This window comes from Lethenteron reissneri, chromosome 66, assembly GCF_015708825.2.
Source record: "Lethenteron reissneri isolate LAM-NWPU_2019-01 chromosome 66, ASM1570882v1, whole genome shotgun sequence".
NCBI classification, from domain to species: Eukaryota; Metazoa; Chordata; class Hyperoartia; order Petromyzontiformes; family Petromyzontidae; genus Lethenteron; species Lethenteron reissneri.
The window spans coordinates 5007050-5032288 of NC_083844.1; the positions used below are offsets into that span (position 1 = coordinate 5007050).

Genomic DNA, 25239 nt, shown 5'->3' on the forward strand with positions numbered 1-25239 from the left:
CCACCACGGCAGAGCCCACTATCCCGAGCTCAATTGTTTCTTCACAGCCTAAGGATGTTAACGCTCGCCGATTGTGAGCCCTGCTGTTATTATCGCAAATTAAATACTTGCCGAGGGAAATTGAACACCGGAGTGTTTGCTTGATCCATGCGTGTACACGATTTGGTCTTGTTGTGTTCCCAGGTGGCGTACAGCATAGACAATACCATTTGGGATAGTTACATTGATAGCACGGATGATAACTATATACTACAAGGGGACACTAATGCTGAAAGTATCAACTTTTTAACATTCTTGCCAAATACACATCTTTCATCCATAATCTATCAAATATCCTGAGTTGTTTTGTTAAATGTTGGTTAATGAGAAGACTGAATGTTGAAAGATTGAAGCGTGATTATTTAACTGTCACAAATTGTGACCATTCAAAGCCCCAACATCCACCCAGGTTAATCCTGCTGGTGTATTAATCATGAACACACACACCATAGGCTTAAAAGGCAAGACGTGAAAATATCCCCATAATGTCACTCACACAGAGTGGGTGTTGCCAAATAAATGCATTGGGCGGGAGCGGGGAGACAGGAGCTGGGAGAGGTGGCGAAGCAGACACCCAAACGTCAGAGGCCAAGCTCGGGTGACTAGACCAGTGATGGGCAACCCAGACGAGTTGGTAGGCCCAGTGGCGTAGTAACTACATTATTAGTGGCGTAGTAGCTACATTTTCAGTGGCATAATGACTACATGATTAGTGGCATAGTAGCTGCATTAATAGTGGCATAGTGACTACATTAGTGGCGTAGTAGCTGCCTTATCAGTGGCGTAGTAACCACATTATCAGTGGCATGGTGACTACATTATCAGTGGCGTAGTAGCCACATTATCAATGGCGTAGTAAATGCATTATCAGTGGCATGGTGACTACATTATTAGTGACGTAGTAGCCATATTATCAGTGGCGTAGGAGCTCCATCATCAGTGGTATAGTCACTACATTAGAGGCGTAGCAGCTACATTATCAGTAGCGTAGGAGCTACATCATCAGTGGCATAGTGACCACATTAGTGGTGTAGTAGCTGCATTATCAGTGGCATAGTAACTACATTATCAGTGCCGTTGTAGCTACATTACACTATGTAACACGATTTTTGTTCCTGGGTAGTGTTGTTTTCTAATTGCGTATGCCTAAAAAGTATAGAAAATGGTTATTATTCCCCACAAACTTTGCTTTTGCTACAACGCTGTGGACTCTCATGAAATTGTCTTTTCCGAGACCAAGGTGCTCTGCAAACCTTCTGGCTACCATCAAAGGTTTGTACACGAAGCCATTCAGATATACAAACACAGACATAATTTCAACCGTGATGATGGGTACAAACTTAGTAATCATTGGAAAGATGTTATCAACCATGCAAAAAAAAGACTTAATTACACATTTTTGGACCATCTTATCTGACAGGCACTATTTTACTTTACTTTACCGAGTGTTAACATCCCCAGTGTTTAACAGTAATCTCTTTATTGTTCAGCCAGCACTGGTATAAACATGGGCATTTTCGTTCTTTTCTATCATGTGTATCAACAGGTGCTTGTGCATACACATGTCCACGTACACTTGCACCCCACACTCTCTTTTGGCCTCCCCCCCCCCCTCTCCGTCCAATACGTTGGCGTGTGCAACAATAGTTGCTTGCGCACAACCACGTCCACGTCGCCGACTCTCGTGTACCACTTCGTGCATTCTTTTGACCCCTCCCCCTCCCGATACGTTCTACGTAGCACTTCGTGCCTTCTTTTAGCCCCGCCCCCCTCCCTCCCGATACATTCCATTCATTGGCTACCACATTCTGATGAGCTCCCCCCCCTCTCCTCCCCCCTCAACTTGCATTTAAGGGATTACATCTTGAATCCTTGCCTCACTTGATGCAGCAAATCTGGCTGTGACGGTCCCACCTGATGACGGAGACTTGTGTTGCCTCCGAAACGTCGTGATTTTTATTGTTTTATTTTTATTAATTTCATTTTTTACCTACGTGACTTTACTGAAAGAACTAAGAGTATGAATCCTTGCAGTCACGAAAGCTTCAAATCTAGAATTAAGAGGTAGGGGGTTGTTTTGCAGTCACCTGCACACCCACAATGCACCACCAACAATATGAAGACCAAGACGACACAGACTGCGTACCATTTTAATTTCTTACCTCGGTTTTGGCTGGGCATAGACAAATATTCTTGGGTGACTCGCCCTGGTGTGCACAGCGTGGTGGCACTGGAAACCAGAAGGTGAGCATTCTCGAGGAACTCTTCGCCTTCTTATTCGTCCACACATAGCCACTTTCCAGCGTGCCCTCCTCCAGACTGTGCCGTTCATGCCCTGTGCCTCCCCCTTCCTAGTTAACGTGCACCCTTGGTCCGAGCACCCTGAATCGCTACCGATAGGGGAGGGGGCGTACGAGATTTGCTAGTGACAATCACGGGACCTCGACTCTCCCCTTCCACCCTTTCCCCGCCTCCCTCAACCGCCTTCTAACTTTCAATCAACTTTTGAATTGCTACCAGGTGAGAAGCGGTCATTTCCATGGGCTTGGGTGCAGCCATTTGCATTCTTCTGCTGGGGAACGCCACTTATTCGATCAACATTCAATTTCGGACATTAGGAAAACACATTCAGGCCTCCAACTTGGAGTAACTTGGCCTAAAAACCTTTGTCCGAGGTGTGGGGGATGGCGTTCCTAACATTAACAGAGAGTGAGAGAGGCCTTCAGAATGTCGAGTGAATCCCCTCTGCTATTGAAGAAAATGCGGACGATCTTGTTGATTGTCATATTCTTGAACCAATCATATTTCGAGTTTGCCATGTTGGGCGTATTCTTCGACACGCCGGAGCCATCGCACTGGCCTAGACGCCTACGGTAGCATTTTTCATGTGGTGTGATCAGAGGGCCAGTTAGCTAACTGAAGTAAAACTAGCTAGCATGTAAGGTAGCATCATCTAAGATTTATTATTAAAAATCTAAAAGTCATTTAAACGTTTAGATTTTTAGATGTGATTTCGATGTTTTTTTGTGGGGAAGCCTGTTGAATCCTGATTGTGTCATTTGTGTTTTACAGAAATGTTGCTTGCTTGGTGGTCGTATGAGTAAATGTGACTGGTTGTTGTATGTCCTTGTTTCTTTGGTAATGACATTGATTTTGGGCTATGCGATGTCTATTTGTGATGCAGCATCCTGTCATACTGCATAAGTGGTACATCTTTGATGGTTTCAGTCACCATGTATTTATGTCTCTGCAATTAGTGTATTGTAACTCTCATAGATGTTGAGCCTCGTGTTAAATCACTTTATTCCACTCGATAAATGTTACTGTCACTGCGAATATGGGGTGGTTACGTCGAATGACGATCGCCTATAGCCCTAGTGTCATGGAGAGGTTGTTCGAAGGTGGTTTAATTGCAGGAGGATAGCACTGAAGGCCTAGGTGTAAAATACACGGCCCGCTACTGCTCAAGTGGCTGAAATGAAGTGCAGCACTCGAGTGTGGCTAAGGCCTTGTAGTCTTATTATCAGTCAAAATTGAGCAGTAGCGCTCTAGAAATGTTCACTCACAGCTGGCAAGTTCAAGAGTTTTTTCCCAGGTAGGTCTCCAAGGTGCTCCTGGCCGCTCTGGGACTCTCATTCACTGCGCTCCCCATTATGGCCTGGGAACAACTCATCCCCATTTCGGTGAAGCTCCGTCCTCTCTCCCCCTCCTGCCTTCTCTCACCGTTTCAAACATAAAGCATATGTTATTATCAGAGCATGTCTGTATGTTTTGCCACAAGTATGTGTGGTTAATGCACGACTTGATGCCTTGCAACAGGTGTCTATTTGGTGTTTGAACATTTTAACACCTGTTAAAATGCCAGAAAGGGTAAAGCCTATTATAGTCTTCATCATATACCTCAACCCACCACGTTTATATTGTACCGTGTGTATATGTGCACGTGTGTGATGTATTGGTGTGTTTTGTATGAGCAAGTGCTTTTTTCACTAAATGGACTATATTAAAAAAAACACAAGTTTCTTACAATAGTTTTGCGGTAGGTTATACACTTTATTTGAAGTTGGTTCAAGAATAACGAGCACTGTTTATTCCATGGAGGTAGTCGTAAAATAATAACAGATGACTGCTTTGAAACATTCGAGCAATGAGTTGCACCATGTGGAAACTCGCGCGTCAAATGACATCGCCTGATGAGAAAACCCGTCTGCTTACAAAAAAATCCTTTGCCCAATGTGGGGGGGGGGGGGGGGGGGGGATTACAGTCTTGAATAGAACGGCAATCTGCAAGCTCGTATATGGGACTATTGGAGTTTGGTTCAAAGTTCTGTTTATCTTTCCTATACTTTCCACTCCTATCGTGTTTTTGCATTGCTTGTTATAACGTTCTTACCCGCCCCCTATTGGACGTCTGTGAAAAAGAGCCTTATACCTTATCGGTTTCCTCCTGTCGTATAGAGTTTCCGATTATGTAATACGACAATCACTCCTTTCCTCTCATGTTACCCTACATCAACCCAAGCATTAAACAGGAAGTATTGCAAATGTAAAATGTTATTAACATTGTCGAGTGTTTAAATATTATTTTCACGATAATTTTTTCATTTAAAAAAATGTGTAGAGGAGAGGGTTTCCTGTATTTCTAAGATTACATCAAACTACGTCTCATGTACTGTTTATAACGGACTCGTAGAGTGAATTTTCTGATTAACAACAATTTGATAGCAGCTAAAACTCACAAAAAGGAAATTGATGCGGATGTCAATTAAGTTTGAGGACATGAAAGCAGATGCTCCTGATTATAGCCAAATACCCGTCATAAAGAAGTATAGAATTCAGACATTAAGTCACAATTTTAATGGAAAAATTCATGCATATAAAATTAAGGTGTTTCATTTACTTCCCTTTACTATAACATTTTATAGAACTAAACCTACAGGTTAAATTTAAACCAACTGTATTATATAGATACATATTAATTTTATGGTAAATACAAGTAAATACATGGTGATCCTTAAACAAAACTATTTTATTTGACCAGACAAGGCCTACTGAGCGAAATAGTTATTTTTAAGAAGCGATCTGGTTATCACAAATGATTGCTCAACGTAATGGCTTATCATGTGGACATTTATAGCAGGCAAATACTCTAAATGTGTGATGTAGATTCTAAATGTGGAGGGCAAAATCGGAGGACTCGGAGAAAAATCCACGTGACCACGGAGAAAACACGCAAGCTGCAAATATACAACACACGTTAGGGTCGGGATCGAGCCCACGACCTCCTGTATACCAGGCAAGGTAGTTAATATCTCCCCACCGTGGCGCGCCATTGATGTTATAAGAGTACCATTACACATCCAATGGGTAAAATGTATACATTTTAACGCGAAATTTGCAGAGGATTTGGCTTCATCATTTCTCGTGATTGTGAAAAATGATCGATTACTTGCAAGTTTGATAATTATTACTGATCCTCACAACCTGCGTGTCCATTACTCAGTCGTCACCACGTAGCCACAAATGAGTCTGACATGAAACCGATCATCTTAACAAAGAATAACAACAGATTAACATGCTCTATAGATTAACTCCTGTATAGACTATGTAGGTAAGTAATATATATATTTATATCGCCCAATGTGTTATATTTATAATACATTATAACACATTAACCCAGAATCAAGACCCGACGGAGACGATCCATGGCTTTAATCTTCCACGAAAATTATGGGCACAACCCCCAAATCGAATCCATACGAACCATGGCAGATGCGGTTACTTAAAGCACATTTTAAAATGAAAACTCTCCTGTAGAGTGTGCCTGTGGTCACCCAGAGTAGACCACAGAAGGTATGACTCTTCAATGCCCAATTCACAAATACGAAGGGGGGAGGCATCATCAGACCAGTACAATCCACTACATCTGACACAATCTGGCTAAACCACTTCCACGTAAAATTATAGTTGTTACTCTATACCTACATCAACCATTCGAAGAAATCACGTATAGATTTCCACTGAGACCATTACACTTGCATCGGTACCCTTAGACTAGTACAGATACCCCATACACTCACAGATCTACAGGCACAGCTGCAAAAAGGCAGAACATTTTTTGCAAGAGAAATATTTGTTCTCGAATACGTGCAATGTCTGCCTGCTGGTGGCATAACAAACTCACACCTGATACATGTGTGCCTGGTACGAATGAATTAACCTTGAGTACGAGGTTAAATTGACCTTGACATGAACCCAGCACAGGAAAGGTCTGGTTCATGCTTTTAAACTCAATAGAGGATCTGTTTTATATATCGAACAGGAGGAGGTGGAGAGTGACTTGAATGGCTATTTCACAATGACGTATGCATTGTCGGGGGCGAGATAGGTGGGATCAGAACTGTCCACGGTCTTGGCATCATCTCCTGTCTTCGACGGTGCACCTGAGTGGTGGTCCTCTTGGGGTTTACTTGAATACAATGAAAAGAAAAGTTTGAGCACGAGGATCCAACACACATGTAACAATAACTATGTATATCTATCTTTATAAAAGCGCCACTCACAAGTATAGATACAATCAATGTAAGCAAAATAGCAAGCTGATAATAACAATTTATTAATAATAACATGCATAAAAAATCTAAACAATCGGGACATTTTATTTTTATGCAAATAATTTTTACAAATTTAATAAACCCACTCCGGACGATATCGTATCTCTTGTCTTGTCTTTATTCGTTCTTCATTTACACAGCTCTCTCACATACTGGGTTCCTTTTTCCCATTACTCCCGTTACTCCCATTACTCGAACTTGGCGTTCACTCGCTTTCCTCGCTCCCTCACACCGCTGGCTAACAGCGTTCGGGAGATAGCCTCCGGCCTGCCACGTGGCCGCTGGCGTGCCGAAGGCGCAGACGTGGTCTCTCCTCGAACCTCGCCACACTGACCACGAGCTGTCTCTCTCCACTTTTATATCACCTGGTTCACGTGATGCCACGCAGCCAATCATGAGCCTCACCCCTGGAACCTTCTAGATGTTGCTATACAGCCCCAGGGCTATGCCCCTGGCTCGACGTCCCATTGGCTGCGGGCTGAGGTCAGCAGAGCCTATCACCATCGCCCAGTTACCCCCGGATGCATCCTCATATTACACAAGCGCCCGTGATTTTGACCAAGGCAGTCACCTGTCTAACACATTTGGACTGCGCCCTCGCCTTCAGCTCCACCCTCCCCTCTCTCTCCCCCTGTCTCTGCCCCCTTCCTCCCGCCATTGTCTAACGCACTCGCTTTACTTGCTCTACTTCTGGTGCTTTGCTCCTACATTGGCGCTGGCTGCCCCGCCCATGCTGTTTACGCCGCACAGCTTTGCTCACTCTGAAAGCCCTTAGAAGCAGTTGCATTTAGAGGCTTGCCCCCTCTTTTCTCTCCGCCTGATGAAGACTGCTTGTGTTGCGATCGAAACGTCGTGCTTTTTTACTTTAATTTTTTATTTTATTTTTTATTTTATTTTAATTTTTTCTATCTACGTGACTTTCCCAAAAGAACCAAGAATATGAATTCCTGCAGTCACGAAAGTTTTAAGTCAAAATGTAATGTTGAATTTAGAAAGGCTACAGAGATGATGAAATCTGATACAAATATAGTTGAACCATCGCCATATATACTACTAAGAAATATTACAATGCAAGCAAGATGCCTTGTATACAGGTGTCAGTTTTTGTACCAGTTGAAAGGGTAAAAACCTATCACTATATTTTGCCACTGGTAAAGAAGGTCTCACAGTGTAAATGCTTACCCCGAGCTCTCAATACTCTGATAGTGCGCTGTTTTTGAATTGTACGCCTTTTGGCGTCATCTGGTCCAACACCAATGGAGACGAGGCTCTAAGAAAAGCTGTCTCGGGTGTGGACCAATCAACTTCAAGGACAGTGCATATCATTATCAGAGTTGTTTCTTTTTGTTTGCATTTTGACTGCTTGTGTTGTGGTTATTGCAAGCATCATGCCTTGTATAAAGGTGTCAGTTTTTGTACCAGTTGAAAGGGTAAAAACCTATCACTTCAAAAGCAAAGTCATATTATTCATTTGTGTTTTTTTGCATTCTGGAAGAGTAAAGTCCTTCTAATAAATTGAGTTGAATTCGATTTTTATTTTTCAATCGACTAAGCCTGGATGAGAATACGAGTAACATAAAGTAACATTCTTATTGTATCTTAAAGGATTTTTTTTATTTAAAATTGTATTTGTACAGTGTAAATGTTTCTAATAAAAATAAAATGTGACCCATAATATTGTTCATTGCATGAACTAGATACTTACCCCCATGGTAAGCATGATTTTCTCTCGTGTAAAATTGGATAATCTATACTAATAGCAAATTACGTGTCAATTTTATACAATTGTGACTTTTCCACGTACCCATTATCCAGATCTTCATAAACTGAGTCGTCAGAATTCATGTATTCATTGTCGGCCTTATGACTTGCATCACCAACATCCTTTTTCATGCCACTTGGTATAGCCGGGAGTTCATCCCATTTTCTTGTGCTATAAAAATAAAATGGCATTACAATATATTGCTGAACATTTCTTTTTATTCCAACATGCAGGCAATGTGCAAAACGTACTTTTTTTATCGGAAAGGTAGCTAAAACTCATGTTGCCCGCCTCAAAACGCAACCGCACGAACCACTTCGCTTGTCACTCCATGCCTGTTGAGTTTTAATGTTTGTACTTTTTCCCCTTAGGAATATAATTACTTAATTATTAACTTCAGAAATAAATACTTTAATCGTGTTCTTATTTGTCGAGACGTGTCTACAAATAGACAGTTTACATCAATGGAAGCTCCTGGCCTCCAACTGTGATTTACGGAATTTAATTGTTTTAGCCCATTGCAGTGTTTCCAAAATTGCTATTTTAAAAAAATGCCATTTCATGAGGAAGCCACTGGAGCCATGCACTTTTTAAAAACTAAATTGTAAACTAATTTCTTTATAACTGCGTTTTTTGTTTAGTTTGTGCCCCCCCCCCCCCCACACCTCTGATGAGCACCGTTGAATACGTACGATGTGAAAGAGGTTCAACATGTGTACATACATACAAAAGTGGGAGATTCTCAGTGGTGAGCACATACGATTCGTCGAAGAGACAACCAGTGCATGCAGGTACTAAGACACCAACACGTGAATAATGCCACCGCTAATTTTAGAAATAATTTAAAAAGCAAACAAAATCTAACTTCACCGCCACTTTTTCATTACTGCAGGTCACTGCGAGCTGCCTAAGTGACATTAAACCATGCTGAGCATTATTGATATATTCAGTGTACTGTGTATGCCAACGACTCAAATAGAATTAGTGTTTTCCTGTAAGACACTGGTTGTTATTATAACACTGGTCACACTTTTTCTGGCATAAGGTATTCCAACGGTTTTAAGGTAGTTTTGGGGTGCTGATTCTAAATCTGGCATCAGTTTCTGTCAATCACATCAGGTTTTTGAGATATCATATATTTGCATTTTCAATAAAAACTGGAGAAGAAAAATATTAAATAAATGTGGATATCTACATAAAATTATATTATAAACACACTATCCTAAAAATACAGCACCATATTTTAACACTAAAGCAGTCACTGACTCGCAACAACTTGCAATCATAAGTGACAGAGTTAATTTCTCGGAAAATCAATGAAAATGGGGTATGCCGATAGCATAAAAATTAGATGTGATAGAGCAAATCTGAGATCAAATTTGGAATCAGCACCCTGAAATTAGTCTAAAACAGCTGCAAAAGTCCAGGCCAGAATGACCGGTGTAATATATGCTGATAATCACAAATGCTATACAAGACACAGAAGCAAACTTTCATTAACTGTTGAAAAAAATGTTTCAATCTATTTTATAAATTAACTTAAAATATAATTTAATAAATGGAAGCGTATACACTTTTATTTTACAAGGTAAGGCCCAGTGAGCAATGTAGCTATTTTTCAGAAGTGACCTGGCAACGAATGATAACTCAACAAAGTAACGTATCAGGGGGGAATGGAAAGCAGCCAAATGTTCCAGTGTAAACGCATTTTTCCAAATTTGGAGGGAAAAACCAGAGGGCCTGGAGAAAAATCCATGCCACCATGGGCAGAACACATCAACTCCAAATATACAGGCGTCAGGGCCTGGATCGAAGCCACGACCTGCTGCAAGGTAGTTAACATCTCGCCACCGTGGTGCCGTAAAAACATGAATATGTTTTATGACCATGTTTACGTAAATAAATATGAATATGTTAAAAAAATGTCTTTAAAAATGTCCACAGGTCCCGATATCTTGTGGAAGAGAGTTCCATAGTCTGAGGGCTACAGGGGAAAACGCGTAGTCACTAGTCAACCAAATACTCGTCCTTGGAATGCAGATAATATTTACATCTCCAGATCTCTGAGACATAAGGGGGCTGGTGAAGGGGAGCGAGATGAGTGGATGGAACAAGCGGATAAGAGGAATGAATACTTATCTAGTTTGCTGTGTGGAATCAGGTCTCTTGAAACAGTTCCTGTAGAAATAGGGAAATGTTGGGAACATTTAACCAATAAGGAGACTACTAGGTGGACAGACACACAGATGAATGGACAGACAGAAGCAGTGATAGTTCTACGAACGAACCGAGTTCCAAGCGTTAAATCTGAGCAGATGCCTGTATTTATAACTGGGCTCGACCCAGTTGGCAATGACTGCACAAAAACCTGACAACATAAATTTACTTCTGTACTGGTTATAAATTCTAGCTCTGACAATTACAAACTCAGTCATAAACTGTCCTAAACACAAATATATACTCGATTATATTTCAGGCAATGGCGTTTCTTTAAAGCACTTAGGTGAAGAAGGTCCATTATCCAAAACGTCATCTATTGTATTCCCTTTTAGAGCAGTGGCAATAACAAATGCATTTAGTTTTTGCTATCTTGTGAGCTACTGCCAATGCAGTATCACAAACAAACTATTAAAATAATAGGTTTGAATGTCATGTGGTGAATATTGCTAATTCCGCAGCTGAGTGAGTAGGAATCTGCTGCCCCCTACTGTGCGACTCTGTATAGAGTAGGGGGCAGCCGCGCTAATCGGAGGTGCAGGGGAAGGACAATAAACTAAACGCAAACATAAGTTTAAGAAAATAGTTTGTCAACCGCGATCATTTTAAAGTGCAAAGCTCCAGTGGCTTCCTAATATCGGATGGAAGAGCGTTCTAGACGGGTGCAGAAGTGCATCCAAAAGTGCACGATGCAGTGACCGTGTTTTTTCATAGACCAGCCAAAAGCCGCTGCTGTTACAAGGATGACCGGAGTGTGTCTGACTCAGATATAACTTTAAGAAATATTGGACGTAGTTGTGTGATATATATATTTCCCGCAGACCGTTGTCTAACACGGGATGATGCACCACTCTACGAGAGATCCGAACAGATAATTTGTCTCATGACGAAACATCGAAAGCACTATTGAAATAACACTGCAGGGAAAAACACATCATCACCAAAACGTAATGAATCACTTCATTTAGGAAAGCAGAGTTGGATATTTACAATGAAGCTGCGTGGATTAAGATACGCTCATCAGGGTCTCGAAGGATTGGCAAATAACCCCACAATCCGTGCAGTGTGGACAGGTCTTCATCCAGCAGTGAATTGACCAATGGTTGTTCATGTACACCTGTGACCAAAGTTGATATCGCAGCGAATGTCAGGTTGGCAGCTGTGCTGTGTGTGTGCGCTCAGAACGTACAGCCGCTCCCGGCGTACGTAGAGTAAGACCCCTCCAACAATGATCACCAATGCTCCCAGCACACCTCCCACCACACCTCCCACCACAGGGCCAACGATGCTTCCCGAGCCTGATAGGGAAGAGAAAGGGGAGACGAGCGGCATTAGTGATGTGTCGAGACCGAAAACACTCGAGATATAAAAAAAAAATTGGGGTTAGATTGCATAAATATGAATGTCGTTTAACCCGAAACAGCCAATTAGTAAGCATTGTCACGTCAACAAAACGTGCCAATCAATTACTAGTTCAGCAGTAAGCAGTTGTGTATGGAGAAAAAACCCACAACATTTACAATTCGAGTACAAAGTTTCGCGACGGCCAGATTCGTCGAACCTAACTAATTGGCTGTGTCGGGTGGTGGCGGGTTTAACGACATTCATATTTACGCAATCTAACTCGAAAAACACCCTTATGAACAATATTGGTCGCGAAAGTACTACTATTATTCCTGACCCCCCAGCGTGTGGTGCCACCACCTCGGGTAACCCACTCATCGTCATAAACCCGAACCCTGCTCCTGACTCACCCACCTACTCTACCTGGTCCTGACTCACCCACCTACTTACCTGGTCCTGACTCACCCACCTACTTACCTGGTCCTGACTCACCCACCTACTCTACCTGGTCCTGACTCACCCACCTACTTACCTGGTCCTGACTCACCCACCTACTTACCTGGTCCTGACTCACCCACCTACTCTACCTGGTCCTGACTCACCCACCTACTTACCTGGTCCTGACTCACTCACCTACTTACCTTTTCCTGACTCACCCACCTACCTGCCCTGACTCACCTACCTACCTACCTGGTCCTGACTCACCCACCTACTCTACCTGGTCCTGACTCACCCACCTACTTACCTGGTCCTGACTCACCCACCTACTTACCTGGTCCTGACTCACCCACCTACTCTACCTGGTCCTGACTCACCCACCTACTTACCTGGTCCTGACTCACCCACCTACTCTACCTGGCCCTGACTCACCCACCTACTCTACCTGGTCCTGACTCACCCACCTACTCTACCAAGTCCTGACTCACCCACCTACTTACCTGGTCCTGACTCACTCACCTACTTACCTTTTCCTGACTCACCCACCTACTTACCTGGCCCTGACTCACCTACCTACCTACCTGGTCCTGACTCACCCAACTACTCTACCTGGTCCTGACTCACCCACCTACCCTCTTCTCTCCCCCACCAGCCCCTTCACTGGAACGAATTTACCCCTCAACATTAAGCAGTCATCTTTGCTCATTCACTTCCGCTTAATTCTCTACATTTGTCAGCACCCACTTGTATATGGCCTCACGTAACCATTTTCGTGGCCCACGCAGTAAGTGACGCTCTGCTCTCTCAGACACTGGCCCTGCTGCTTACCCCTCATTGTCCATCATCCCTGCCCACTGCTCAGTTTTCTCAATCTTTTTAAAATGCTTCGGAACACTGGCAACAGCCTTTCTGGAACCGGGACCGTGTCGGCCCAAGAAATAAATAACAGAGTTTCGATGAAATCATTTCATATAACAATGCACATTGTAAATGGTCAATATTTTACACGCACTTTTGTTGTGCGTACTGATGAGTGCAGTGCTCAATGAACCTGGTTGCCCGAGTTGAATTCCCGATTACAGTTCATGTCAGGGGTCACTGATGTCTGAACCGGTCCTGTCCTCTACCCCCGTTCACCAACGCGCATTGATCAGTGTGGTGAAACGTGGCCAAGCAACTCCCACGTGTTGTGAGACATGGCCACGCAACTCCAATGTGTGGTGAAACATGGTCAAGACAGCGTTGGCAGGCCTTCAGCCATGAGCATATTAAGCTTGATCCAATGGCATTTGGTTTGCTGGAGACTGTACAATTGTGACTGGTTTGTAGTGAAGATGCAAGATGGTCTAAACTAAGTCCGAGTTTTCATAGCATCATTGACTTCACGTCTAGATTTCATACTCTTACCACAAATTACCAGTGATATCTTACTGATCTCATCATGAAGCATAAATCATCACGCAAACTCAGGTCATTCTCACAGCAGCAGCTGCCTTTGGGTAGTCATCGAACAATGATGACCAACGCATCATTGCGGCATTTTCAGATGCCCTTGCGGCCGTCCTGAACGCTTCTACTTCTGATATTAGAAAGTCACTGGACCTATGCACTTGAAAATCGTCTAATTTGAAAACTAATTTCTTTGGAAAAAAAGTTTCTGTTTAGTTTGTTGTCCTTTCTCCGCACCTCCAATTACCACAGTTTGCTATGTAGGGTGGAAAATAAGTTCAACATAATACTGAGCTGATTGGATATGCTCTTATGCTGAATGGCAGTAATTGGGAATACTTACTTCCGATGACACTCAATAATGTCATGAGTGGTAGAGAGAAGCGTGTGTCCGTGAAGATGGCTACCCCTCCAGCGCGGACAGAGCGTACGTTTGGGAGGTACGTGTAGACACGGAAACTGATTCTGAATGGTGACAATGGGAAAGGTGGAAGAACAACACAAGAATAGGGGCAGGAGTTTAGACAACTTATGGGTGGGGAAATATGCATCCATGGGTGGTGTATACAAGAGGTGCTTGAGAGGTCATACCTCCCCCATATGCCTTTTATAAGGCTTGTCATTGCAATTGCATAACATGGCACTTGTGCCAGGCTAGGTGCATTTTTAGCAGCAGAACAGCGTGGCAGATTCTCTCATCGGCAGCTGTCAGATTGAGGAAAACTGCACCGGTTTAACCACTCCAATTTACATATGTGTTCTATATAGGTCTGGTCAAGGCTCCTGCTCTTGCGACCACGTGATGTCACCATCCTTATGGGAACATCGCATAAACATTTCAGCGGGGTTTTAATTCGTTGAAATAAGCTCACAGAAAAACTCACGCAGGCGAGGGACATACCTGTAGGCAGTGTTTTGCTTTAAGGGGCCATTGGAGAAGCTGCTGCTCGTTCTGCCGGTACCAATTTGGACACTGACGACGGAGTTGGGGTTGGAGCACTCGGAGGGGTAAACACGATCGTCCACCTGGTACACGTTCGTGCTTCCACTCGCATATTCTGAGTACGTGCTCAGAGGCCACCTCTTCTCTGGACTCTCGCTGCTGGTACCTGTGTAATGGGACAGAGGGAATCAGTGGATTCCTTTTTTACATTATTAAAAGGTTGTACGCAAAGTTTCCAAAATGAATCCTCAATGGTATACTTAATTGCACGTGAAATTTTGCACTTTAGATTAAAAATGTGTATATACTACGTTTTCATAACTAACAATTTCAACTCGAAGATGGAGAATGACTCATAGAGGTGCAAGGAGGAACCACAGACAATATGGAAATGCAGCAGCATCCAGGAAGTCATCTGGTATCAATTTCAGACCCAGACACCACCCCATGTTAGCTCTACAGTCCTCTGATTATTAAGGTTTAATCTGTCAATAAATGAGTGTTTACATCCAGGAGGAAACCAGAGTAGCCAGAGAAAACCTACGTAGGACAAGAACATTCCATACAGATGCCTTCTCCTGGCCAGCGAGGGTATGGTACCACGAGGTTAATGGGTAGGGCGTTTCACCACACGGAGTGATTCACCAACCCTTGCCTCCACTGTTGTGGATTACAGGCATGCATAGCTACCAAGGCCTGGATAAAAAAAAATCGTGGAAGATACAGGTATTGATGCCGCTACTTCTCGTATATTTAGCAAGCACTCTAATGTATTATTTCATTCCCCCTGGTAAAAAAGTTAACTATCATTTGAGTCGTGCATGAATGACGTGACTGAGCCGTATTCATGGAATGTCCATTGCGTTACCCTTGGACTGCTTGACGATGACCGTGTAGTACTTGAGGTCGCCGTTTGTGTTCTGGAACCAGCTGCAGCTGAAGGAGATGGTTAGGCTGCTCGGTGTCACCTGGTTCTGCACCGTCGTGATGTACACCGTCTCCGAAACGGGTGGAGGAGCTACCCACATGAGCACGGCAGGTTTGGAAATGAGTACAAGTACACAGACTGTCGTAATTTAGAGCCATTAGTTAATCATCTACTGGATGAAGGCATGGACATTGCTTGACCATACTTTCCATGCTGGAGGAGCTAGCAACAGTTCAGTTACTAATATTTACCATAGCCAGAAAATGCATGTTGGGAGGGTCGCACTATTCGTAGCACAACACCCTAAATACGGTGCCCACTTCTCCAACCTAACAAGTGAGGCTTTAACAAAAATCCCTTGTAACCGTTTTTGAACAGCCAGTCGTCAGAGCAAGTGCTCTCAATGAGCAGCCATTTAAAGGGTCGCACTGCTCACAATGGAGTTGGTAAGGCCACTCCCCGAACCAGCCACTTTTTTCCCTCCCCAGTGCTATACGTATGTAAGTGCACCGTACGTAGCCAATCATGCTAAATCGGAGGTGCAGAAGAAACACTTCAGCAGGTCGTAATTTAAGGTACAGGCGAGTAAAGCAAGGCCCAGAACTGAACTTAAGTTGTTGGGTGTACGATGACAACTTTGAACTGTTTAGAAAAATACCGCGTACAAAATGGTTGTTACTGGCAGGTCAGAAAGTTATGAAACGGTTAAGAAATTAAAATGACTGTTACAGGTTAGTTTGGGTGGATGGGTGCCTGGACCTGGACCCCCTGCTACCAGACCATTCCACCCGATTGTGTCCAAAATGCATTACAAACATTTATGATGGAGAGACAGATGGATTTGCTCATACATTTGGTACAAAATACAACAATCACAACCACTCATGTTCCAAAAAAAAAGTATGAACTCACCGCTTACGGTCTTTGCTTTTCCTTGTAGAGTTTTACTGAACAATTTTCCTGAATAGGTGGTGATATTGACCAAGTATTCAGTGTTCCGCTCCAGACGTCCAAGCATGGCAAATGTTAAATTTGTTCTTCCATTTCCCCGAGGCTCCGTAATTATTTCATTCAAAGAATACATGGTATAGACTTCGAGGCTATTGTTGAAGATGCCTACGGACTGCAATAGATCATTGCCGTTGATCACTTCCAGGTACAGCATGCTCCATACACCGTCGGGGAGAGACCAACTGCAGGAAATATTCTCCGTGGAATACGGAAAGCAAGAAAAGTCTCTGACAGATGCTGGATCTGGGGGTAAAAGGTTGGTGAATGGGGTAGTTTGGGGGGGGGGGGGTAGGAGATGAAAGATTGCTGAAGATGAAACTTACTGCTGATATTACCAATGAACATTAATCAAACCCATTTGATTCATAACACAGTCGCAAAAACAATTGAGACATTGCAGGGGCTCAGTTATGAGCATGTGTGTGCATGTGAAACACAGTTGGCGCCTAAATTTGTCGACTACATTGGCAATGCGGCCGTGCCAACATTGGCCCCGATTCCCCTCAGTGCTCGTGTTTACTAGTCCACCTCTTCTCCAGGTCTTCTGGTTTCCCCCTCCATTTATAATCATATGTTTAGAGTATTTTGCTGCTATAAATGTCCACATGATGATAAGCCACTTCGTTTATCCATTATGATTGCCAGGTCGCTTTTGAAAAAAGGGCTACACAGCTCAGTGGGCCTTAAATGGTACAATTAAACTAGTTTATCGTTGTGCGTGTCGAGGTTACATCTCTGTATGATGATAGATAACCGGGCCTTTTCTCGTGTGGCCCCCTGGCTGTAGAGTTCACATCCCCTGGACGTTCACTATGCTGACTCCCTAGCTTTATTTAAATCGTGCCTTCATACGCACTTATTTTAAACAAAATTTTCTATTCCTTAAATCTTTTAGTTTGAGGTTAGATTTTATTGGGTTGAGCCTGCACGTGTGTTTGTTTTGTACAGCGCCTTCTGACCTCCAGGAGCAAGGTGCGTTCGCAGTGTAAATTAATATTATTAAATAATTATTTCCAGGATCAAGGATTACGTTTGCCTACTTTAAATCAGCCCAAATCACATCCTTACGTGTTTGTGACTTACTTGTACCAAAAGAGAATACTGGCCTGTCAAAATGACCAGTGTGAATCGTGTATGTCTATTTTAAATCCAGGGGAAATGGCTGCATTACATGGTGGTGAAAGTTTTCAATATCAAATAATGTAATACAGTATATTACACACAATGTACTTGTGATATATAATAGCATACAAACTATTGTCTAAATTAATATAGTCCGATCAACAGACTGTATAGGTACTTACAAGTTCTGTCCATTATATATGCCCAATATGAGACAGACCCATCGGAAGCCTGCACAGACACGGAGTAGTTCATTCCAGGAACCAGGCCAGTAAATGTTGACGAGTTTGAGTAAATCGGGAATGTTGTAACCAAGTTTCCACTGTCAGTCTCTCTCAAGTAGGCCCAGTAGGAGAACGAGTCTGGGAGATAAGTCGTTCCTGAGACTGTCATGGTCGTGGTAGTCTTGTTGGTGATGGTTAAAACGATGTAACTTGACACTGAAATGGCCACATGCAAGCAATACATTTTTATGGCATGTTTTAGTTATTTTACAATGATTAAAGTGAAAAATGAGAAAGACCAATTGCAAAAATAACACAGCATTTTGTAAGCAGGGACGACACTAACCTTTGAGAATATAATCATCTTGTTAATAAATGTATTAATAGATAACATTTGCTGTCATCTTTCCAGATCACATTTTACCAATGGCGAAATTTCTCAGTTAAAATGTAAACATTTTGTTAGAAATCACTTTGTTTTCAAAAATGTTCTTACAATTGATATGTTCTGTTCCAAATAAATTTCATGAACAATTAATATATTTTCCATCAGGGTCTAATCTGTTTGTTTCTTCAAGTTAGTTTTTATCACCTTTTTAACGTAACATTTATGTCGTCATAATTCAATGACTGAGCCATTTTTTCCATACACATATATGTCCTACATTGTTAGTAAATAGGTAGGTTAAAAAGAGGGCATTATTAGACACAATTCATGCCCAAAATGAAACTTCATGCATGATCGAAATTATAATGTCCTTGAACATGATGGGTCTATAATATAATTAACAATGAATATATATATTCTTGGTTATTTCGGTAAAGTCACATAGATAGAATAAAAAAAATGTAATCTACGTTACTTTACCGAAAGAACCAAGAATATGAATTCCTGCAGTCACGAAAGTTTAAAGTCTAAATGTAATGAATATATAACCAGGCAAAAACTCACAGGTCGTTCTGGTAATGATAGCGGATGGTTGGTAGTAGATGCCACTATAAGCCGTTACAGAAGCATCATAACTTCTACCAGGAACCAGATCAGTAAATTCTTTTGTTTTAAGTGTGGACACATTGAAGAGCTTCACTGCTGTTGGGTTGTAAGTTTCATTTAAATAGACCACGTAGTAGTCAACGTCTGAAGTTGGAGCCACCCATGAGACCATCATGGCTGTAGGGCTGGTGACGGTGATGGTGACATTGACTTGTGGAGGAACTGCAATGTAAAATAAACGATTGACACAGACGAATTGCAATAGATACTTGCGGCATTGACTTAAGCCACTAAAGTGGCATATAACACGATGAATATTTATTTTAATATGCACATTTTCTTGTCAAATTATTGATTTGAAAAGTATGTAACTTAAAATGGAAATGTTAAAGCAGAAATTTAGGCAAACAATTGCCATGCAGGCATCCCTCGCATTGCACATTCCCTCCCCCCACTCCCAAAGCGCGAATTTGGAGCTACGTAATTAACTTGTTAGGGACATACTTCACACTTACGCTATTGGGTTTCAGTTACGCGCTGAATAAAAAAAGAACTTGTAAAAACATCTTCAACACGCACGTGGGCAACGCTGCGTCCTGCACCGATCAGCCCACAACCCTCCAGGCTTAGAAGCAGCAACAGACCTCGAAAGCGTTCAGGAAGCCCTGAAATTACTCGTCATTAAGTAACCTGTTTTGTAATTAGTAGAATTTTTATCTTAATTATTACCATATTTGTTATAAAAATCATTTCGTATTTTTGTCATGTTAATCACATTATTAGATTCATATGTATTTTGTCACTCCAGGGCTGAAATAGTGGAATTTAATTACTGTATATTGCATTTTTGGCCAGTAACGTATACCCCCTATAACATGCAATTCGATGCGAAAATAAGCTTCATACAGTGCGATTTCACTTACACGCAGGTTTTCATGAACGCATGTCGTGTGTCAGAGGGACTCCTATACTATGAAATGAAAGGCTGGCATGGTTTCTAGTTTAAAAGTCAGTCAATGGTGGGAGCATTTGCCAAGACTTCATCGACGTGGCAAGTGTGATTTATGGAGGGGGGAGGGGATGGTTGGTGGGGGTCGCAGGATTGATTAAGACGTAACTCACTACTTGATGTTAGCTATGGCCATTAATCAAACCAATGTTATTATAACAGAGCACGGAAATTTGAGCCACTGCATGGGCCAAATTATTATCATGTGCGCACATGTGCGAGATTGTTGGCCAACTTTGTCCCCGATTCACCCTCGGTGATCCCCCAGATCATGATTCGCTGCGATGTTTTTTGGTGCAATGGGACATCACCAATATTACCCAGCAAAATGGGATGCAAATTGGCACATGGATTGAGTGCAGTCGCTTATCGGAAATTTACAGATAGCGGAATTCCACAAAAACAGTAAACACTCTTCATGAATCTGGTGCTTTTTAATTTGCAGTTAAAGTGCATACTGTTTATACCCAAAAACTCACAGCTTGAACTATGATCGATGTAAATATTACGTAATGTAGAATATTGTTTACATGGGCGCAGATTGCTAAATATTATGGTATTCGAATGTATACAGTTAATATCTATGATCAGGTTCCAAGTTCCTGCTTCTAACACGGAGGATGTGTAGAAGTCTACGTCAGAATAAAGGGCCACCAATGAGACTGTCATGGATGTCCGTGTCTTGTCAGTAAAGTTGACTTTCAGTGGAATTGTGAAACGGCAATCGGAGTGGATAAAATATTTACATGAGATTGGCTGATTTGACAAAATTCCTCGATTTAATTCTGAACAATTTCTGTGAAATTCCATTGTTTTCAAAAATGTTTTTACAATTGATGTTACAGATGACCTTCAGGAACGGTTAAAATATATTAAATAAGAGGCTAATAGACTTGTGATTTTTCAACTCGTTTATAACCGTTTTGATTCAACATTGACAGAGACATCATTCCATGATTCAGGTATTCATTTACGTACAAATATTTAGTAAATATATCCTAAGTAATTAAATTAAAAAAAAATTGGGACTATTCGTGGTCATTAACAAAACTTACATAGTTTAAATTCCAATATCATTTAGCATGGCTATGCATGTGTTCTACAATACACATTTATGTTGAAATTAATTCGCTCCATACGTTGCCAACAGTGATATCAGTTGACGACAATGCATGTACAATCAGGCAAATACTCACAGCTCTTCTTGGTTATTTCGGTAAAGTCACGTAGAAGGGAAATAATAAAAATAAAACATAATAAAATAATTCTCACGACGTTTTATTTTTATTATTTTATTATTTGCCTTCTACGTGACTTTACCGAAAGATCCAAGAAGATGAATCTCTGCAGTCACGAAAGCTTTAAATCGAAAAATACTCACAGCTCCTTTGAGTAACGATGGCTGACGGTTGGGAGTTGACGCCACTGTACGCTGTTACAGATATCTGGTAACTTCTACCAGGAACAACCCCAATAAAGAGCTGCGTTGTAACATTGGAGGAAAAATTGTAGGGATATGCTACTTGTGCGTTGTAAGTTTCATTTAAGTAGACTATGTAGTAGTCAACATCTGAAATAGGAGCCACCCATGAGACTGTCATGGCTGTAGGGCTGTTGACGACGATGGTGACATTGACTTGTGGAGGAACTGCAATGTCAAATAAACATGACACAGACGAATTTCAAGGGATACTTACGTGATTAACTTAAGTTACAAAAGTAGCATACAACACGTTAGATACAACGATCACCATGTATTATATATATATGTCCTTTTCTTTGTCCAACTATGTATTGATTAGGCAAGTTTGTAATTTGAATAAGGATATTTGAAAGTGACAATTTGGGCAAACAAAATTGTCATACAATGAAATTAAAGTCTGGCATAGACTATAGTTGAAAATAGAATACGACGTTTCGATTGCAAGACAAGCAACCATCATCAGGTAGAACTCAATGTGAGAGAGACAAAACACAGACACGGAGTCACACAAACACACAAGCAGAGACAGACAACACCGACACACAGACGGTTGCTTGTGTTGCAATCGAAACGTCGTATTCTATTATTTAATTTATCTTCTTTCTACATGACTTCACACTTACCTTCAAATTTAGCAATATTTGGAGATCGTAATCAACCAGGCTATGCGTTAACTGTGTTAGCCAACTCTCTGTGTTGCATTGCATTACATTTCCAAAAAATGTCTAAGTTTGTTTTCTCAAACTATTTCTCTCTCTAAAATTGACCAGGCTCTCATAGGACCATTCGATCTTCTTTACCTCGGTCGCGTCGGGTGGATTCATTAACATGCTAATTTCTCTGCTCCAGCAGCTGCCCCAGCAGACCCACCTCTCTCTCTGCCCCCCCCCCCTCTCTATTTAAGGCCTCGACACAGAGGCATTGGGTCTCTGTGTGTCTATGTTGCGTGTCTCTCTCTCTGTGTGTTGGTGTTGTCTTTCTCTCTGCTTGTGTGTCTGTGTGACTCCGTGTCTGTGTTTTGTCTCTCTCTCAAATTTAGTTTTACCTGATGACGGTTGCTTGTCTTGCAATCGAAACGTCGTTTTCTATTATTTATTTTATTTTCTTTCTACGTGACTTTACCAAAAGAACCAAAGAGTAATTCCTGCAGTCACGAAAGCTTCAAATCAAGTTTATAGTTGAAAAGTCGAGAACATTTGCCAAAACTTCCTCAACGTTGAAAGTGTGATTTAGGGAGGGGGGGGGGGTGGAGGCTAGTAGAGTTGGTAGGATATGTTCAGATGTAACTTACGACATGTTAGCAATGGCCATTCATTAAAGCAAATGTATTTATAACAAAGGGCACGACATATTTTACCACTGCATGGGCCAAGTTATAATCATGTGGGCATGTGTGAGATTGTTTGCAACATTGGCCCCGATTGCCCCGTTTTTTTCATGCAATGGGACTTCACAAATTTCACCCAGCAAAATTTGATGCAAATTGCAACATGCTTAGTGTTGTAGATTTTGAGGCAGACGACTTGTCTTTTCTTTCCGGGCCACTTTATTCACAATGTCAACGCTACAGCACTTGGTGCAGCATGCCGAGATTCTGCCATGTGCCGATCGTTCGCTCTCTCACTCACCGCCTCCTGGTCTCACACTCTGCAATCCTTGCTTCGTCCCTTCCGCTGCCGTGTCTCGCTGTCTCAGCGGGTCGTTATCATGGCAGACGCGGCGTTTAAGCGTGCCGACGTATGGACTGAGCTCACGCCCTTAGCCTATACGAGTACACAAAGGGCTACTCCCACACAGGGATATTCTAGCTAGCCTAAGCAGCTCCGGCTTCAACTTGTTATGTCTTCTGTCTAAAGCCCCTCTACCTCCGAGCTCGTTCGCTCGTCTTACATAGGCCTAACGACCCTTCCAGAACATCCTGTCTGGAAGATTCTTCTATGTGATTGAGAGGTACCAGTCCCTTCAGTTCCGGTCCATGTCCTACTTTAGCCACATCAACGGTTTTCCTGCACCTGTCCACTTTCAACGTGCCACCAGCAGCGTCGCGCTGCCATTCCCGTGGCGACGCTCGTCAACTACCTTCCCCTGGCAGTCGAGCGCGGACATGCAGCCATTATAAACACGCGTGCGTTGTGCCACTACACATGGTTTGAGCGCAGTCGCTTATCGGAAATTTACAGATATTAGCGGAATTCCACAAAAACAGTAAACACTATTCATGAATCTGGTGCTTTTTAATTTGCAGTTATAGTGCATACTGTTTATACCCAAAAACCCACAGTTTGAACTATGTTCGATGTAACTATTATGTAATGTAGAATATTGTTTACCATGGGCTCAGACTGCTAAATATAATTGTATTCGAAAGTATGCAGTTAATATCTATGACCAGGTTCCAAGTTGCTATTTCTAACAAGGAGGCTGTGTAGAAGTCGACATGAGAACCAAGGGCCACCCATGAGACTGTCATGGATGTCCGTGTCTTGTCAGTAAAGTTGACTTTCAGTGGAATTGTGAAATGAGATTGGCTGATTTGACAAATTTCCTCGGTTTAATTATGAAGAATTCCTGTGAAATTACATTGTTTTAAAAAATAATCTTAAAATGTATCTGTTACAGATGACCTTCAGGAACGGTTAATTTATATTAAATAAGAGGCTAGTAGGGTTGTGATTTTGATTTAAAGCTTTCATGACTGCAGGGATTCATATTCTTGGTTATTTCGGTAAAGTCACGTAGAAAGGAAACAATAAAATAATACAAATATAAAACAATACAATTATCACGACTTTTCGACTGCAACACAAGCAATCATCATCAGGTGTGAAAAACAGCAAGAAAATTTGGAAGGATTTGATAAACCATTTCGGGTCTTAATTGATTGTGTTCACGCTTACGGTGACTTTCAGACCGCATTCAATTCTCTTCCTCTCCCCCCTCCTCTTTTCCGAACATAGATGGACTCACTATGAGATCTCTTTTACCAGTGGCAAAATATAATAGTAGGTTTTTACCCTTTTAACTGGTACAAAACTGACACCTTTATTCAAGGCATCATGTTTGCAATGACCACAACACAAGTAGTCAAAAAAGCAAACAAAAAGAAGCAACATCCTTATCAGAGTTGCTTCTTTTTGTTTGCTTTTTTGACTACTTGTGTTGTGGTCTTTGCAAACATGATGCCTTGAATAAAGGTGTCAGTTTTGTACCAGTTAAAAGGGTAAAAACCTACTATTATAGATGGACTCGTCCATCTGAACAACTGCCAAAATCGCTGTCCGTGGTGGTAACCTTAAGAAAAAACCGCCACTTAAAAAAAAATGTTCTTGCTGTGTTTTTCACACCTGATGATGATTGCTTGTGTTGCAGTCGAAACGTCGTGAGAATTTGATTGTTTTATGTATATTTTATTTTATTGTTTCCCTTCTACGTGACTTTACCGAAAGAACCAAGAATAGGGTTGTGATTCTTTAACTCGTTTTATAACTGTTTTGATTCAACATTGACAGAGGCATCATTCCATGAATGAGGTAGTCATATATGTACAAACATGTAGTACCACTTACTGGCGAATGGCGGTTGTTGTTGTTCAGTCTATGTATGTATGTGAGTCGATATGTGTGTGTAACTCTACGTGTGTGTGTCAGTCGATTTGTTTGTGT

The 25239-nt window shown here is 41.8% G+C and overlaps 1 protein-coding gene across 1 annotated transcript; it reads right to left on the reverse strand.

The window, feature by feature from the left end:
- Positions 1-4071: 4071 nt before the first annotated feature.
- LOC133359838 (receptor-type tyrosine-protein phosphatase beta-like) lies at positions 4072-22035 on the reverse strand. The gene is made up of 11 exons (XM_061578389.1): positions 21476-22035; positions 19044-19307; positions 18050-18307; positions 16647-16988; positions 15675-15824; positions 14765-14972; positions 14207-14328; positions 11822-11930; positions 10554-10593; positions 8458-8582; positions 4072-6508 (listed from the first exon to the last, which is right to left on the reverse strand). Exons 1-11 carry the CDS (start codon positions 21693-21695, stop codon positions 6388-6390), a joined length of 1959 nt encoding a protein of 652 aa, XP_061434373.1. The 5' UTR covers positions 21696-22035; the 3' UTR covers positions 4072-6387.
- Between the last annotated feature and the right edge of the window lie 3204 nt (positions 22036-25239).

Excerpts from the sequence above, each read along its gene's own strand:
- LOC133359838 (XM_061578389.1), bottom strand. The coding sequence starts at position 21,695 with ATGACAGTCTCATGGGTGGCTCCTATTTCAGATGTTGACTACTACATA. Across the intron at positions 18,308-19,043 it reads TATCATTACCAGAACGACCT|TGTCAAGTTACATCGTTTTA; the intron begins GTGAGTTTTTGC and ends TGGCCATTTCAG. Across the intron at positions 14,329-14,764 it reads AAGCAAAACACTGCCTACAG|AATCAGTTTCCGTGTCTACA; the intron begins GTATGTCCCTCG and ends GTCACCATTCAG.